Below are 19099 nucleotides of genomic sequence, written 5' to 3'. Positions count from 1 at the left end.
AATACGAAGTGTTTGAAGGTAGCGTATGTGCGAACGATCAAAGCTTTCCCCTATATTTTTAATGAATCCGATCTGACCCATCTATGGCATATTATTGTTAGCTCGTATGTCACACATTTCCTGAAAAAATAGGTCACATTTATAGCTACCTCATAAATCCAACATCCAAAACCAAGTAATTGTTCAATGTTTTTATTAAAATATATGAACAACATTTATCTGTATTTCTTATATCCTCTTTAGAGCTTCTCGTAAATTTTACAATTTACATTAAAAACATGATACATGGAAAACATTAAGAACATGTCGCTCCTTGGAAATTACAAGGCACCAACTCATTTTCAGGAGACAGCGTGAAATTGAATTGAATTTGTTATCTCTGTTTTTGATCCCACTCTCTATGCGGCCATTACCATCTTAGCGTAGATTTTGCAACCTCCGGGATAAAAACGATGGATAATTCCCTTCATTGGTTGTATATTTCGGGAGCGTTCATATGAAAGATTCAACTTTTTGTAAATAATTATCTCAATTCAATAACTAAACAAAATCAATATATTTTTTTTAATTGATATGAGCATTAATGTAAACATCGAAACTTTTATATTTTTACCTTTAAAAATACGTTTTGGGTACTTTTGAAAGTAGGGAACCTTTGAAATTGGGATTTAGCTCCTATGTTTAAGTGGAACTGAGCCATATCATTATGTAATTAACTTCTCAATCTGTTTGTGCATCTAAATTATATCACGACAAGGCTCAATTTTATTTAAAAATATATGAAAAATCCGAATTTTAAAGGTGCCCCACTTCCCCCTATTAGCTTGTTGTCATTCTAAATGATGCACGAATTTTCGTGAAATTACAGTAGATTCTCTCTCAATTGGGCATTTGGGGCAAAATGTCATCCGATTTATTGATAGATTTGGGCGTCAAAGCCTTTGTAAATTCCACAAAAAGCGCTCAATTATAAAGAATCACGATAAAATTGGAAGAACTACAGCGAATTTGAGCAAATTAGTTTCATAAAACGTGAAAATTGTCAACAAAATTTTTCGCCCGATAGAAAAAGAGTCGATTGAGCGAGAGTCTACTGGTAGAATGATAAGGGATCAATTGAGGCGCTCGAAGCACAAAAACTCTATAAGTCGTATGCATTTCCCTATTAAAATAGCGTTTTTTGCCTTGGGCTCCTCAATTGATCAATGTGCTTGAGTTAGTCCTTTATTTCACAAAAAGATAACGATAAATCTATTTTGTGCCCTTTAACTTCTAACAAAAATTGTGCAAGCCGTGCAAGCAATCAAAGAGGAATATTTTGAAAAACCTTTCTAATAATGAAATTTAATCGCATCTGTAAATTTATCAAATTCTCTTTCTAAGGGCCTTGACAGACTTGAGGATTAGCCGAGAGACGGCTTAGCGTAATTATATTCAAAATAATGGTTAAACTACATTTCTATCATTTTCCACTAAGCCGTCTCTCGGCTTAAGTTGCAAGTGTGTCGAGGACCAAAGTGCATTAAAATCTCAGAATCGCAAAAAAACAAGTTGGCCCCTTGTAATTACCAAGGAGCCGAGGTGTAATTTTTATGTTTCTTTTTTTGTTTTTGTAGAGTTCTCGTAAATTTAAGATTGTTTTGTTTTTATCCTTCCTAATAGCTGTATTCTCTTTGTTTCTGAGTTTTAAGTGTTTTTTTAGCATACAATTTTTGCCCAAAAAATATAGGAATTAAATTTATTTTATAATTTCAGCATATTTTAATATTTCGCGTTTGAAGAAAAAGTGAAAAAGTCGTAAAGTAACAGTTGTAAAAAATACAAAAAAAATCTGTTCAGCGCCAACTTCAGATGTATCGACAAACAGTCAGTGTCAGATGATTGTGAAAAGAAGAAGAAGAAGGAAGAAGGCAAAACTCTCCCAGCATCCGATACAATTTTCTGGGATTTTGTGGCAGTTCAGCATCTCACCTGACCATCTGTGGATCAATCATGGATCTGAGTAAGTGACTCTCAAGTTTTTGTACTTAGCTCTGGGCCAGGGGGTGTGGGAAGTCTGCCAAATTAGTTGTTTACAGTGTGCAATGTTGTTTTTGTTCCCTGTAAAATTCCCTGAATCGCAATCTTCTTACAATATCACGCGATTCTCCGTTCTTTTGTCCATTCTGCAATGGTGAGAGTGAGTCTGATGATGTCTCGGACAATTCCCTTGATCACTGGACTGAGTGTCTGGGATTCGGACACTGGAAGGCACACAGACACTATTGAAAAACCTTTTGTTATGGCTTTTGGGAGTCTTCCTCCTTATTCACACAATTTATGATAATTTAATCGTGATACCGGAATAAGAACACGGGTGTGTGTGGATCAAATTTGGCCTGAAGTGTGTGACCGAAGACTGATACAAATCAGTCGATTCGTAACCGTTGAACTGATAGCAAGCTTCCCGGAAATTTCTTCTATAGACACTTTTCCTGGGCATTTTCTAGTAATTTCCTGGTGAGTTACACGACATTTTTAGTTCGGGAGTGTGATTTGGTATTAAGTTTGATCCTCATGAGGGTCGGGCTAGTGATTTCTAAAGTATTTGCAGTGCTAAGTCTTTCAACTCCACCCTTTCCGGAAAGATTTTCTCTTGCAATTTTCCTCATGATACCCATTAAAGGACTAAATTCTATGGGAGTTAGGTTTTGGGTGAACTCACGTGACTCCTTCGTAACTAAAGATATGGTCAGGAGTTTCTAGCTATTCCTCAGATGATGCGGAAGTCTGGAAAATTTCCCACCCAATCCACCTTCTAATAATGCCCATTTAGAACATTTTACGCACATGGCTTAGGTGGAAGTGACTGAGAGCCAGAGAGAGAGAAAGAGAGAGATTTGTGATTGAGTTTGTGCCGGTTCGACGCTGACCTTGTCCTCGGATTGGCGGAGAATTCTCGCGCCATTGACACGGTGTTGGAAAACGTGGTCTGTGCGAGAGTGTATTCGTTTCCCGGAGATTTTGATCAATGGGACCATCTCTCGCATACAATCTCAATTTTTGCACAGCATCCCAAATCCCCAGTTTCATCAATTGGCAAACTATCGAGTGGAATCCGAACAATTCCCCTGAGAAAATGTTCAATAGGGAGGCCTCTTCCGTACAAGGACAAGAATGAAAATCACAGGAAAACTTCCTGTTTTCTCGCGATTGTCCCCAAGTTTTTACTCGACGACGTGTTGGGCAATTTTAATGGGCCCAGGTCATTGATTTGTTAATCGGCACAAGCAAAACAATGAATATTTATTTTTGTGACCACAACAACTCACCTGTGCGAATATTTATTTATTTTGTCGTATATACGGCCAAGAGAGAGAAAAAGATTCCTTCCAGAGACGGCGGAATTTTTCTTTCTATTTTTTTCTTCATGCTGTGAAAAATTGGCGCGTAAATTGATTTACGGATGAGAGAGAGTGCAAGAGCGGTATTCCGTATGGTGTCAGTGACCCAGAAGAAGAGTGTTCTTTTGGCCATTATTTCGGGTTTTTGCAACTTGGGGGAATTCCTCTGTTCAATTTTGCGAGTCATTTTGGTTGAAGAATTAGTTGCTTAAGTGCTTTGTTGTTCGAGAATTTTTGAGTGTGTTAAGTTTACCACTGGATTTTGGGTTAAAAACTAGCCTCTTTACTATTTTAGCAATTCTAAAGTTAACCCATTAAGGCAGGGGGGGGGTGACATTGGCTCTGAAAAATGCGACCAGTTTTAGTGTAAATTTTTTCCTATTTTCGTACACATTTCACGAGATATCTCCAAAACTACGTAGGTTGCCAATTTTGGGTTTTCGGTTGCCTTTTCTACATTAAATGGGCTTTTATTTTGTATTTTTATTATTTGATAATTCATTCTACAATAACAGAAAACAGCTAATAAACTCAAAAGTTTTTTCGGCACGCTAGAAACATATGGGAAACATAGGTTATGTTATGCCCCTGCATTAAGGGCGATTAAAAATCTTACGAATTAATTTTATAAAAACCGCTTTTAAATTAAAATAAGATAATGTGAATTAGAGTTGTGGTGCTATTCAATGAAAAATGAAAAGAGAAACCTTTTCTCCTGAACATTTTTTTTAGAACTTTGCTGTTCTCAAGTGCATCTGCATTATCGACTTTTTTGTGTTGATTCTTGTTTCGACTATTTTCCCCAATTTTCACCATGTTCTAAAACAGGTCTGAGCTAAAAAAAAAAGCCGAAGTGAGTTTGGTGGTGCCTGTTGGCATTCTTCGAAATGCTGCGAAAATTCACGTAGAGAAAATGAGAGGTTTTTTAATGTGAAAATTGTTTAAATTCCTAGAGTTAAATCATTTTCACAAGAAAATGCTTTTAATAATTTAGTTGAATACAATAATTTGAGTTAATTGTGAATAATTGTCGATATTACAACAAAAATATTGGGATGAAATTTTGAGCTGGAAGACTCATATTCTTTTGAGCTGTCCCAAAATTCAGGATAGGTTTGCGGAAAACCCTTTTGTACAACACTATTTTGGTTAATAAGTAATGCAAAAGTACATATTACAAGAAGGGACACGACCTGCTGATAAGGATAAAATAGAGAAGAAAATATTTTGTTGCATTTCAGAGACTTTTTGTAACCGCAACGCCGCTGGACGTTTGTCAAGTGAGTTATTTGTGTCTCTATCTCTCTTTCACAGTTGAATAGCGCGCGATTTAAGAACTTTCCATTTGAAGTGATATTTGCATTTAATTTCTTTGTATTTCTGCAAGATTCAAGTAAAAGGATGTGCAGTGAACAGCTATCCGTCTTCCGTCAAAGATATCAAGAAGACAATTTCTTTCTATATGAGTTTTTATGTCTGTTTTGTCTTTTTGGCGCAAAAATATTTATCATGGCACCGTGAAAGACGGGATTAGTGTTACCAGTATAGTTATCTGTAATTTCCATTAAAATTATCAACACAAAATTTCCGATATTACACGACTTTTAACGAGCACAGATCTGTTCTAAAACCATCAAACAGTTGTGACAGGAACTAACACAGAGAACAGTCGATTATATAGAAGCACTTGAGAACAGTAAAGTGCTAAAAAATATTCATGTTTCATTTATGATTTTTTCAAAAGAATCTTTAGCATTTATAAAGTTTTTGGGGAATTAACGTGTTCCTTTTTTATCCTTGTGAAAAAACTTCGTTAAATAATACAAATTAAAAATTTAATCCTTTAAAAAATACAAGAAACTGGCAAATCTCTTATAGAAAAAAACTCTTCAAGAAAATATTCAGTCTGCTATAAAATACAGGCTGCTATTCTGCCATCTTTATAATTTTGTAACTGAGCAAGATCCAAGAAATTTGGTATTCTCACAGAAAAAATATAAAATTCTAAAATATTAGTATACTCTCCAAATATTTTAGACCTTGTTATAAAGTCTCCAACAAAATTTTCAAATTACCATATTCTACATCCAAGAATTTTTCAATTCATCCAAAAATTCTTTGACAGTTCCATACATTTTCTTGTACGATCCAAGGAAAGTTTAGAGGTCCTTTTAAATTTTGTAAAATGAAAGTTTTGTCAAGGTTGAATTGAATGTAATTACCTTTAAAGATATTTTAAGTGCCTTTTTCGCGAAAAATAACAAACCACTGTAAACATACAGTGTCAAATAATTCCGCAGATGATGCTGCACGACAAGTCTCCAAATTTTTTATATCTTGTCTGATTTTTGCTATAAAATTTCTTGGCGACAGAATTGCTTAACCTTGGATTGACTCTTAACAAGAATTCCAAATTCCGCAAAATCTTACAAAATTATAAAGATGGCAGAATAGCAGCCTAAGACCACTTTAAATGTAAGTTATGGTGCTATTCGAATGAACATTTTGTCAAGAAGATCTTTACTGTTCTCAAATGCTTCTACACAATTAACTTCTCGTTGTGTTGGATTCTGTCACGAGCCACGACTGTTTCGTTGTTTTTGGTACACGTCGGGGAAAATTAACACAAAGAAAAGCCGATAATGAAGAAGAAGCACTTGAGAACACTAAAGTGATAATTTTTTTTTTTTAAATTTATTTCGATGTACCGGGTTTTTTATTGCCATTTCGTACATTGTTCAGTTTACGAGTTTATTATTCAGTTTACAATGTTTACACACAACTATGACAGTCGAGCCGAGGGTAACACCGCCCAAGAGCCGAATGCTCTTATCAATTGCACCACGGACCCCCTTGATAAAAAAAAATTAAAAGGAAAGGTTTTATCGCTTAATTTTGCCTATGTTATGGCGAATAAGAAAAACTTTCCTAACGGTGCTATTCCATTGAAAAATGAACATGTTTTTTTTTAACTTTTTACTATTCTCAAGTGCTTCTGTATTACCGACTTTTCTTTGTGTTGGTACCTGTCTCTGCTGTTTTTCTCAGTCTTCGCCGTGTTCCAAAACCGCCAAGCAGTCGTGACAGGAACCAGTCCAAAGACAAGTCGATTATGTAGGAACACTTGAGAACAGTAAAGTACTAAGAACACATATTCATTTTTCATTGCAATAGCACCAGTATACTGCATATAAATGCGGGTATTTTGATTGAAAATGTCTCTTTCAAAATAAAGCTCCCCTACATAGTTTTAGCCCCTTTAGCTGGTGTCGTTTTACCTAACTTTCAGTGCATAAAAACTCCAAATTTGAAAGCTCTGTGTTACATTACAAGCTTAGCTGTTTTTTTAAAGATTTGTCGTGCTCCTATAAAGAAACTAGTCATCTCAGCGTGGTATTGCTCACGTGTTTCTTATAGCATCTTATAGTTTCAGACTCTCATTTCTATCGTTTCACGTATAAAATTTATTTGTCAGATTTTTATTTTAAATTTCTTGTAATAAAACTCTTATAATTCATAACGTTTGGAAAGAAAATGGTCATGATAATGAAAAAAATTACACTTATTAGAAAGCCTTCTCGAATTTCTATTTTAGCCGAGACACACTTGAGGGATTATAACAAACGACAGGGAGATTCTGTCTCAGAAACGAACCAGTTTCGGATAGTTCTCAAAACTCACCGCGTGCATAGCATAGTATGGTGCATTTCGAAATACTTTCGTTTAAATGGGCACAAATGGTTTAAAATGAAGGAATCGGTCACTCTTATATTACAAAAATTAAAACAAGCATTGACCTAAAAACCCTAAAAACACTCTATTAAATGGGGCTATTTCTAGATGCACCGCACTGTGCTAGTACCGGAAAAATTAAAATACCGATTAGTTTTTGTCAATCTGTTGGATTAGTCAGTAACTGATGGAAATGTAATCTAATCATTATTTTGATTATAATTACGTTAAGCCGTCTCTTGGCTTAAGTCGTAAGTATGTCCAGCAAATAACCAAATAAAATTTGTGGTTGCTTTGCTATGATGCTCATTTCGTTTCTCTCTCTCTGGTTGAATGAAGGAATGTGTCTCGGATTAATTGAAAATGGTGTATTGTACGTGATAAATAGTATTGTTCATGATTAAATTTCTGTAATAATAGGTAAAATCCACGACTTGAAAATAAAGTAATAACTTTTATTGTTTTCGGAATTTGAAAACTTTGTAGCTTCCAAAGCTTTTTGAAATTGATTATGATTTTTTATGTGTTATCTTAAATATAAAAAAGTTTTAGTGCTTAGTTTGATTTTGCAATGATTGTTATCTTGGTGTTTTAGTTGTAATAATTCCTGTATAACGTCAGGAATTGACCTTTAACTCGTGTCATTCTATCGATTCTATCAATTTTGATGATCTTCAGTCAAGTTCATTTGTGTAAAATCGTAAATGATCTTAGAAATTTGGACATTTCCCTAAAAACTATTTTTGCAATCTTCGAATTTCCTTAGAACTTCTGAAATTGTCCCAAAGATTCGTGTGTGCATCCCATTATGTAAATCTTTGAGATGATACAAAAATTTTTGCCACGATTCCCTTGTGACCTCGTGACATTGACTTTAGACAGTTAATCAGTGAAAAAGGCCACATTTTCTCGAGATTCTCTGGTGGTTTCTGATTTATCAGCTGAGGTCTCAATCAGTCTCAGTCGCACTTCCATAGCGATCGCAACGGAATTCTCAGAGTTTTGTGCTCTCTTCAGTGACAAATTTTATAATTTCTTATCACCTGACACACATTTTTACGCAGTGGGGTGTCTAAGCAGCAAAGGTGACATAATTCTTTTATCTCTTTCCGCGCGATTTTTATCGATTTTTTTGCGACACACTCTTAGATCTTTTCTTGTCTTATTGAGCGTCGATCAAAGAAAATTGCAAAGTGTTGCTTCCTGTGAATTTGGCAGAATAAAGCTTTCAACGTAAAAGAAATTACGTCTTTCGTGAGCTTTAAGCTTGTCCATAAGCCAGAGGAATTAATTTGTAAAATCTCGTGAAATTAGTGAATTTTTATCAAAGTTGTTTTTTTTTGTTCAGTGGGTGAATCTTTTATTGGTTTAGTTTCTAGATTTAACCGGTTTAATATCAAAATTTTTAGCATTTGCTCATGTTTTTTAATCTCTATTGGCGCAAATTTAATGGACAGATACAGGGGAAAGCTGCAAAAAAATCATTTCGTGAAAATGTGACATAATTATTGCTTTATTATCACTGCTATCACTGAGTTACAGAGTGTGGCATTTTATGTGCAAATTCATAAAGAATATTCTATTTATTTTTTTTGTTATTTTTTAAGATGCAATTAATTTATAAATTATATTATAAATCTTTATTTAGATAACCTATTTCTTAATATATTTGTTAGAATATACATATAGCATATAAAGATATTTGTTAGAAGAAAAATTTGTTATTGTTTTAAATGCCTGTGTTTAATGGTGTTTCAAGTGTTGCTTTAAAATCCGGACTAAAGTGAATGCCTGTAAAGTGTACAAACGATAAGAAAATGTCCAGTTATTGAAGTCTTACAAAGCATTCTCTAAACAGGACTAATCTATACGTAGAGCGCAGAGAATAAAAAAAATAGTATGATCATTATCATGCGACTCGAAGGACCAAATGTCGACGACTTAGAATATAAGTCGAACAACTCGATTTTTTACAAAAATCGTTTTATTCGTTTTTTAATACTTCTTTATACTCTCTACCTTCCCTGTGAATATTATACTTGAAAGATAGTTATTTTCAAAGTTATAGAGATTTTAAATATCAAAAATCTTATATTCTGCATGTAAAATCTCAGCTTCAAATTGCTCTCAAAATTTGCCTATTGCGAGTTATTCGTTTCTAATTATGAGCGATCGATGTTACCTGTAGACCAGTAAAGGATAACGTGTGGTATTTCGGAACACTTTTTACCACTTTCAAGTTTTAAATAGCTTAACGACGTCTCAAATTGTTTTTTTCTTTGTTTATACAAATATTTATGTTTCTTATTCTATCCAGAATAATGACCAGCGCACAATAACTTTTATTTGTAAACATGTTTTCAAAATTTTCCATGAGAATGAGCGAGATGACTAGATCTAGATCTCACTCACTCTCATTGAAATGTCAAAAACATGTTCACTAAACAAAAATTATTGTGCGTTGGGCATAATATTCATACCGAAAAATATTGAGAAATGCATAATTGTTTATACAAAATAGCAAAAAACGTAAATAAATAAGAATGGTGTATTTCGGGACAAAAAAGAGTGGCTATTACAATGCAAATAAATTTCACTGAGCCTGATTATTTACCTTCGAGTAAAAGGTCCAATTTCACTCTTATAAAAATTTTGTTTAAATTTCACTTGTAAAGTGGCTTTCTGTTAAGTGAGAACCTGAGATATCTTACCGAAACAAATAATAATCTGGTAAATTGTAAAAATATAAGAAAAAACGCTGTGATTGTACTAAAGTTGTACTCTAGCTAATACCCAAGAATAACAAGCTGACCTTAAGGAGGAGTTTGAATTACAAGTTCAAAAAATCGATGGTTTTTTTTTATTGCTTAAATTTATTGATAAAAACTATCCAATTCAGAATATGCAAAAAAATGGAGAAAAAAGCAAATAACCGTAAAGGAACAAAAGAGTGAATATCCAAAATTTTGAAGCGCGTTTTCTCCACTTCTAATTTTTACGTTTTTGTTGAATTCGCGGGAAAGATAGCAAAAAAAACTTTCAGAATTAATTCTCTTATAGTTGAACATAGGTGATCTTTGAATTTTTTATCAGTGCCGGCCAAAAATCCAAAAGCCAAAATCCAGAACGTCAAAATCTTGAAAAATCATAATCCTGAAGAGACAAAATCCCGGATGGGCCGAAATCTCGAAAGTCTAAACTCTGAATGGGTTAAAATTTCGAAAAAACTAAAATCCCTTAACGTCAAAATCTCAAAAATCCAAAATTCGAAAGCCAAAATCCCGAAAAGCCAAAAATATGTATTGTCGAATTGCCATAAAGCATAGCCAAAAATCAATTAATTGAATCACATTGACAGTAGAAAGCTCATCGTATTTCGTTAATTTACGCATTTTCATTGCAATTCTTACGCAAATTCTCAATTACCGTAATACCTTATCTCATACTCGGTGGCACTAGGTGAAAATAATATAAGAAAATTGAAGAAATCAAACGAAAATGCGATAAACGGTGAGGAAAAAAAAACTGTACGAGAAATTAATTGTACAGTTTTTTTTGCTCACCGTTTATCGAATATTTGTTTTATTTGTTCAATTTTTTATTATTATTTTCACCTAGTGCCCCCGAGTATAAGGTAATACGGTAATTGAGATTTTACCTAAGAATTGCAATGAAAATGCGTAAACTAATTAAATACGGTGAGGCTACGGCGAGCATTTTATTGTCAATGTGATTATGCCCTAAAGCCAAAATCTCATTAGCCAAAATTCTTAAATGCTAAATATATTGTTAAATAGAAAACAGTTGAAAACTAATTGACCGATTAAAATAAATTAAAGCCTATTCTCTTTAGAATGAAATTCTCGTCTAAATGATCTTACATTTTGTTAAATATATTTTACAGCATGAAGAGAAAATCTAGATGACCCATTGAATGCCATATTCTATTTGATGCCACCCCTAATAAATTTGTATTTTTTTTAGTAGGGTAAATTAAACTAATTCAAAACCTGCTTCAAATGGAAATTTTTCTCTACTCCAAATGGAAACGTTCCTGTTTTCGTGATAAATACAGTACTAAATTACTGTATTTATATATTTTCTATATCTCAGTTTCATTATTTAGTTAATTTTGCTCCAAATGAAGCAAAAATCCATTCATATTCACAAATTTTAATTTGTTAATTTGGCAGAAAAATTAAAAGTTGTTTAACATTTATGTCATATTTCTAGATAATTTTAATTAAATTAAGTGCTAATCTTTATTGTTAATGGTACGTAAAGTTTTTAAATGAAATAATTACCTATTTCGTGAACAAAAAGGGTTTTTTCTGAAGTGTCTGCAAATACTTCAATAGGAAACCCTGGAAATATGATTTTTTTGGAGAGATTTTCCTATTATTTTAGATGGAAAAAGAGAAAAGACCAAGAATAAGAACAAATTCTGCACTCAAGAGCAACTCAACAAGGTTTTGGAAGCCTTTCGTCGCGGTTTCACTTACACTGTTTGTCTCCAATTAGAAATTTTCCTTTGTCTCCATTTGGATTAATATGTTGATTATATGATATATGATTAATATGTAAAGAATTTTCACTAAACAGTAACATTCTAGAAGAGTCAAGGAGCAAATTTATGTAATTCTCTTCAGAAAAAATATGAACTTAATGTGTTGAATCTTCTGTCAAAGTTAAAGCGTCTGAAAATGGTTTTGAACTTGGACATTTACTCTATTTCAATATTTTAGAAGTGCATTATAAAATTGTAAACTAGTACTTTCATTTTGCAATGTTAATCTTCCAAAATATTGACAAAAAATATAAATTAATTAGGAGTGGCATCAAATGGGACACGGCATTAATTGAGTCATCTACCCTATTTTTTTGGTTTCCTAATTCAGGTTGCCCCCTTAACGCAAAGTTAATAAAAGTTTGGCAAATGAGTCTTTAAATTAAAACTTCAGGTGTGTGATATTAGGGTAAGTGTGCCAAATTTCGGCATAGTTGCATGCAAGCGTCAAAGTCTCAAGTTTGAAATGTCATATCTTTAATAGAAATTGATTTTTTCATTCCTTCTATTTAAGGAGTGTCGATTATAACCTTGTAGACAGTTTATCGTCTTTATTTACTTTACCGTGTAAACAGACGGAATTCCCACGGGAATTCCCTTGAGATTTTCCATTCCGGATGGGAATTCCGGATGGAAATTCCCATATTGAACTGTCAAATTTTTACCATCCGCTCTATGCGCCTCTGGTGGGCTTCAAGCGCAACACAAAAATGCTCCGAAGATTTGAATTTCAAATTGTGTTTTTTCCGAATATAAATAACGGAATATATAAGGGAAGAGCACCAGCGATCGGCAGTGTTCCTCGGATCGTCAGGTTACTACCAGGTTATCGCACCAATTCAAATGAATTTTTTAAAATTATTAGCTACTTTTTACCATTTAACTCTCATAAGAATGCAGTGCATTAGTTTAGATTTAATTTTTAAAACCAATTTTCCGTAATACACCTGATTAAATTTGTGACGATCCGAGGTACAGAGTACATCGTTGCAATTACATCTATTTTTTATTAATTTATTCTTAAAATTTGAAATTCAAATGCGCAGATATAGTTAAATGAATTACTAGTATATCGATTAGCAGACACAAAAATACCAAATAGTAATTTGAGGCTTATATTTTCAACTAAAGATCGAGCATGTCTCTTAACATTCCGATCCGGGGTACTCTTCCCTTATCTGGAAGATATTTTAGGTACTTTATTTTATTAAAATGGCTCTATTATATTACGTGTTGTCTTTTATACTCAATTATTAATATGACAAAGTCTTTAGAATAATTGAAACAGCTTTTGAGATACTCTCAAATAGATTTAGGATAATTCGGGGGGAAATCGAAATACAACCAGAGTTTTCTACTACTATTGTACAGGCTGTAATTCCTCTCCACAAATTTATAAGAAAGACCAGCCATAGTAAAGATCTAATTTTTGAAAATGTTCTTAACGTTGATGTTTTAGAAGGAAATAATAGACATATCCCCGGCAGACCAAGCAGCGAAGCAAAGTTAAGCAGAGATAAATATAAAGATTATTTGTATAATAATTGAATGGACATTGTTCGAAAGAAGATGTCTGTAAAAAATTTTAAAACTCTATTTTCAATAAATTGAACGATAAAAAGAATATTGGTCTTTTATTTCAAAGTAATATTTTATAGCCGAAAATTTAATTTCTAAGGTTTCCGGCTATAACTGCTATTAATGAACTTCGACAGCTCTTACTATTCTTTAAGTTCCTTCTCTAAATTATTATATTCTTTACATTTTTTAATAATGGAATCTAGTGAAAAAGATATGTTTTGAATCTGCCTTTCCACTTATTAAAATCACTTCTGAAATATTATTGATGAATATTTATTTCACTCCAGAAACACTAATATTTTCAAAATTATTATATTATTATTAATCGGTTTTAAATTTGCTTTCAAAAAAATTTTTTGATCACTATATATAGTAGATTTTACAAGTTTTTTCATATATTACTTGCTCAAAAACACCCCAAATAAAATTTTCGGAATTTTCCGGAAGTAAAAAGCTATCTCGAGAGAGATAGCTTTTTGTCATTTTAGAAAATTGAATATTTCACCCTCCAACGGAAAATTTCCATTTGAAATTCAAAATATTTCAAGACATTCGGGCAGTTTCGTGCACTTTTGCAGAGGGCGCTTGTATAGCAACTTTACCATTTGCTCGTGGGAATTCCCGTGGGAATTCCGTCTGTTTGCACGGTTAAAATAATTTGTAATACATTTTATAGTGAATAAAAATGTAAACATAGCTTTGGTGCCCTATTTCGGCCACCTTCATTCTCATAGTTCTAGCCCTTCGGGAATTCTTCAAATGTCTTTTTCACGTCATCTCGTTTGTCGAAGCTACATTTTTTGTTATTCTTTTGCATTGTATAATCTCTGGATTATGTGAAAACTAAAAATTCATGGAAATTTGAGGAACAAAAAAGGTGGCCGGAATTGCAAAGCGGCCGAAATTGCAAGGTGGCCGGAATTGCAAGCTGGCCGGAATTTGGCACACTTACTCTATCCTATTCTCCCCTATTCCCATTATGAAATAAAATAAGTTTAACCCTTCTTATAGGACGAGTGCGACATCGGTGTCCTAAAAATAAAAGTGATTTTGTGACTCTAGAAAGTTATTTTGTCCTATAAATAGTCTGAAAAATTAGTTTTTGTTTTTGGCAGACCGGTGTCATATTCGTCCTTAAAGAGTTAAATATTAAAGTTAAATATTTAATATAAATATTTAAGTTATAGAAATCTGATTAGTACGAGTGAAAGATCTGATAAACTTTAAACTTTTTGGTTTCGGGTTTTAGTATAAGTCGATTATAACTATTTTTCTGAGAAAACAACTAATGAATTTTCTAAATTATGAAGATTTGCAGTAAACATCCAATAAAATTTAATAAAAGACAAAGCAGAAAGCAAAAAATTCATCACTTGTCATTGATGGATTTACGACTGTGGGATAATACGATCCATACGATGCAAATCCGACCCCAAAATCATCATCACTTGTCCTTCAATTGTCTCTCCCTGTGGTCAATTCCGTATCAAAGATTGGGATAAATGCCCTCTCGTGAATATAATGGCATATTGATTGCATAATGTACGTGAAGGAAAGCGATAAATAAAATTGAGGAATAAATAGAAATCTTATCAGTGGATTTGTAAGAGTTTAAGCGTTGCTTCCTCTCTTTCTGTCTTTGCTTTTCAATATTTCAATTTTTTTGCTATCTCTGGAAATTTAAATAAGATCTTGACCTTTAATTTTTTTCTTCGTTGTTATTTTGGCGTCTTTGTGGGATTTTTTTTTTAATAAATTTCTTTCACTGAGTTTATGATGAAATTTTTAATGAATAATCTTCAATGGGAACACGTGACAAATTGACCAATTAAAAAATAAAAATTTTTCTGTATCAGAGATGAAAGAAGCTTTTTGTTTACGTGAATTTAGAGGAGTGTTATCAGTCTGTGTCGATAAGCGGAGTTTTTTTTCCTGTGCCTGGTTCAATATTTTATGGCCAAATGTGGGGGGGAGGGGCAGAGACTTTAGTGGCTTTCGACCTTTTATTGATTTCTCATTGACTTTTTCCAGCCACGAAACTTCCAATGAAATAAATTCCTTCGGACGATGGTAAATCGATCGTGCGATTAAATGCTAGGCATTTTAATGTTAGGCCTCTTGGCAATTGTGGCGCTAGTTTTTCGGAAATTATTCTTGAAAGCTGCTGAGGGAAGCACTGTTAGAACACCGGCTCCAGTTGTTGATTCGAGTGTGTAATTTTGTTTGATTTCTTGCAGTGCATTTGCCAGCCAATTAATTTACCATCTACCTTTCTTTTTTTTTCTCTCTTCCTCTCGTTCTTGATTGATTATACTGGCAGACGGCGAAGAGGAGGGTGCATTGAGTGGTGCTGCAAAGAGTGACGAAACAGAGATCCCAGTTATACGCAAAGTGAAATTTTCACATGAGAATTTTATCATTGAGAACAAGAGTGATATTGATTCAGTGAACGGTGACTGTGTGCCAGCGATGGAGACTGATGCAAATACGGGCGATCGGCCGAGTTTTACGGTGGGAGAGGAAGCAGCGGAAAATGGTCAGGAGGCAACAGAGGATCGTGATGACTTCAATCAGAATCTCGTGACGAATGGCATAAGGATGTCACACGATTTGGCAGAAAAGCGAAAGCGTCTTAGGTGAGTCTCTTCTATCTTTTTTTCTCCTTTTTTTCTTTTCCAGAAAAATATTTGACATGGGTTTTCCAATTGTCGTTCTTGCATATAAGTTTGCGAATTTTTATTACAAATGATTGGTGACTCAGTTAAACAACATCAGTCGATTTATTGACGTGGATAGTGTGTAAATGTTTGAGAGAACAGAGTTGCACAATGTGTAGATGAAAGATTTTTTCACTGGGGATAATTTCAAGATAAAAAATCAGAAGTATTTTTAACGGCGTTATCACACTTGCACATTAAAATTTTAATGTTATTCACATTAATTGTCGCTTGTGAGCGTCCAAATATGTTATTTATGTCTTTGAGTCACTTAATATTTGGTGTTTTTCTATTTATTGATAAAGAAGTGGACTTGGCCTGCAAAAATAAGTTTAAATTTGCCTAATGCATAAATATTTTTCACATTAAAAAAATTAAAGAGAAAATCGCATTAATTTTTCGCATTAATGCTATAAATCAATTTATATAAAATTTTGCGGGCCAAGTCTACCTTTTTATCAACAAATAGATCAAATTTTGAATATAAAATGATTCAAACACACAAATTACACATTTGAACTCTCACCAGCGACAATTAATGTGAATCATATTAAATTTTTAATGTGCAAGTGTGATAACACAGTAACGCTTTAAATACGAGAGAGAGAGAGAGTTAGGAAATTTTATTTTTGAGCAAATATGACTTTAGATGGCCGCAGGAACAAATTTTTTTGGGTCACTGGTGTTCCATTCAATCGTCTATAAAGACTTAGATGATAAAGTACCGTCCACATTCAGTTAAATATTTAATCTCATGAAATATTTTAGTTTAATCACTTTTTCTACTTGAATAAAGCTTCGAAAACTTTTATGCTTTATCCAATCAGGAAACGCGATTGAACTAAAAGATTTCTATGGGATTAACTTTCTAATTAGAGCTTTTATGATTGTGAGATCTCGGGTTTAAAGCTGAGCAGCAGCAGAAAAAGATTTCTCATGCCATATCGGCTTTGAATTCGTCCAGTGAACGAATGAATAGTAATGCCAATGGTACACATTAGCAAAAAATGTACCGCCTAGACAATAGAGGCTGGTACGAGAACGAGTTTCGGTATGAAAGTGGTATTTAAGTCGATATAAATATTCACTGTAACTGAACCAAACACGTACCGACCGTACTAAGATGGGCTGCTGTGTGGCGCTATGTGTGAGACGGCCGCACACAGAGCTGTGATATAGAGCAGCCACCCGTATCGAGGGATAAGTGGGGAAGCATAAGAAGCCCTATTCAGGCCTGGATGCATTGGTAATCGTAAATGGAGACCTGACCCCTGGAAAAATCTTATCTTAAGATTGTTCCTTGGCTTAGATCGTATTTTGGCCGCTCTGTAGTTGAAATTAATTTATTATTATATGTTTTATCGGTAAGACTTTCTTGGTAGGAGGGAGTATAATTTGCATAAAACCACTCAGCAATTTTATAATGGTCTTGATCGCGTTCCGGTTCATCATAAACTAAATCTACTTATTTGTTGCTTCTCGTTTTTTTGTTCGATTGCCTCCATAGAGCTTCTTCATTGTCGTACGTTTCTTAGCATTCGAACACGGAATTCAGAAAATAAAAAATATTGAACTTTTTAGCTCTGCTTTTAAATATTTTTCTTACATCAGATTTCAATTTTTACTTATTTATTTTCCAAAATTGATGGATTGGTGAATATTTCCTAAATGATTTGGATTCTTTAAATACGAGGCCCTATCGGTTTTAGTATTTTCTAAAGATTCTTTTCTCCAGAAATCCGCTAATTAAAAATGACCACTTGGGGTAAAAAGTAATAAAAGGTATGGGGCAAAAAGTAACAAAAACCGAAGCAATTTATGAGACGAAATATTAAATGAAGACTTGGCCTCTTTTTATTCTTTATAAGGCAAGATTTTTGAGAAACCTTTTCGTTTGGGATTAGATATTAAGTGCAAATGATTCAATAGAATTTGAAAAATTATTAAAATTGATTTCTTATTTAGATTTTTGTGACGTACGGGAAACAAGGCTAAACCTTCAGTCTGAAGCCGTTACATTAATATACGAGAAAGTGTAAGAAACATCATAAGAAATGTTCATTACCTTCCTGTTTTTTTGTAATCTGCTTCTATAAAACTTTTTCCCTATTTTTTTCTAATGAACAATCCGGATGTAAATTCGAACTGTAAAGTATTTAAAAATTTCTATTGATATTTATTGATCAGTAATGCAAGTGCCTCAAATGCAAATCCTCTTCAGGGCAACAGAAATTGTTGGGCATTGAAAAACATTTCGGAAGAACTCTGTTTTAAAGTCAGTTCGTATTTTTTTTTAAATAGACTCATTCCGGATTTGTATTGCTAGAAAAACATTTTTTTTTTTCAAATTAGTTTTAGCATACAAATCAAAGAACTTTATATATTACGACATTCTTGTTGTTTAATAATTCATAAAAAAATACTGAATAGTCATTTTCAGTATTTTATTATTCAATATTATAATTTTCTATAAAACTAATTCCGGTTGTAGTTTTTCCCCATTAAACCTATGATTTTTTTTATTTCTGTGGAATGTGAGGATACATAATCCAGTTAAAAGGTAGCAAAACTATTGAAAAAAAATTATGAGAAATTTCAAAATTTCTAAAACCGTAGGATTGATCTTAAATCTTAAATCTAGAAAATAAGTTCTTCAGGTTTTCCATCTCTGAAGCGTGCAAGTCTTTCGTATCTCAATGACTCTGTGTACTGACGGGAATGCACCTGATAAGCTTCTCCAATACATTGAGGGATTTCTCAGGTGTTTGGATCTGCAGGTGGGAGGAGAAAATTGGGTGGCGGGAGAAATGCGAGTTGCCCCCGCCAGAAAACCAATACACGCAACAATTTTAGCACCAATACCCAAGTCTAATGGACAAGAAGTTATTGAGGAAGAGTCAGTCAGTGATTGTTCAACTCGGTGCCAACACGCTTTTTCCGCTAAACTCGCTGAGAAAGTTTTTTGTTGTTGTTGTTGTGTTGTATTGCAAAATATTTTGGACATTTTATAAAATATTCTGTTGACCTCACACTCTTCCTCTGTTGACCTAAATTTTCTTGATGGCTACCTAATTCCTGGTGTTATAATATTCGGTGATTGGGTGAAAGAGGAGTGATAA

The 19099-nt window shown here is 33.2% G+C and overlaps 1 protein-coding gene across 4 annotated transcripts in view; it reads left to right on the top strand.

Moving 5' to 3' along the window:
- The first annotated feature begins 1877 nt into the window (after window positions 1–1877).
- Window positions 1878–19099, top strand: part of LOC129798950 (acetyl-CoA carboxylase) — a 40570-nt gene continuing 23348 nt past the window's right edge. The window contains exons 1-2 of one of the 4 annotated variants that reach the window (XM_055842476.1): window positions 1878–2002; window positions 15584–15899. In XM_055842476.1, the coding sequence (XP_055698451.1) occupies window positions 1993–2002; window positions 15584–15899 (326 nt within the window). In that variant the 5' untranslated portion in view covers window positions 1878–1992. Of the gene's footprint in view, window positions 2003–2442; window positions 2500–8076; window positions 8201–15299; window positions 15473–15583; window positions 15900–19099 lie in introns of those variants that run through there. The other 3 variants (XM_055842479.1, XM_055842478.1, XM_055842475.1) reach the window with 3 other exon arrangements.

This window comes from Phlebotomus papatasi, chromosome 1 (assembly GCF_024763615.1).
Source record: "Phlebotomus papatasi isolate M1 chromosome 1, Ppap_2.1, whole genome shotgun sequence".
NCBI lineage: Eukaryota > Metazoa > Arthropoda > Insecta > Diptera > Psychodidae > Phlebotomus > Phlebotomus papatasi.
The sequence above is the reverse complement of the archived record's forward strand: the minus strand, read 5'-3'. Positions and strand labels throughout refer to the sequence as shown.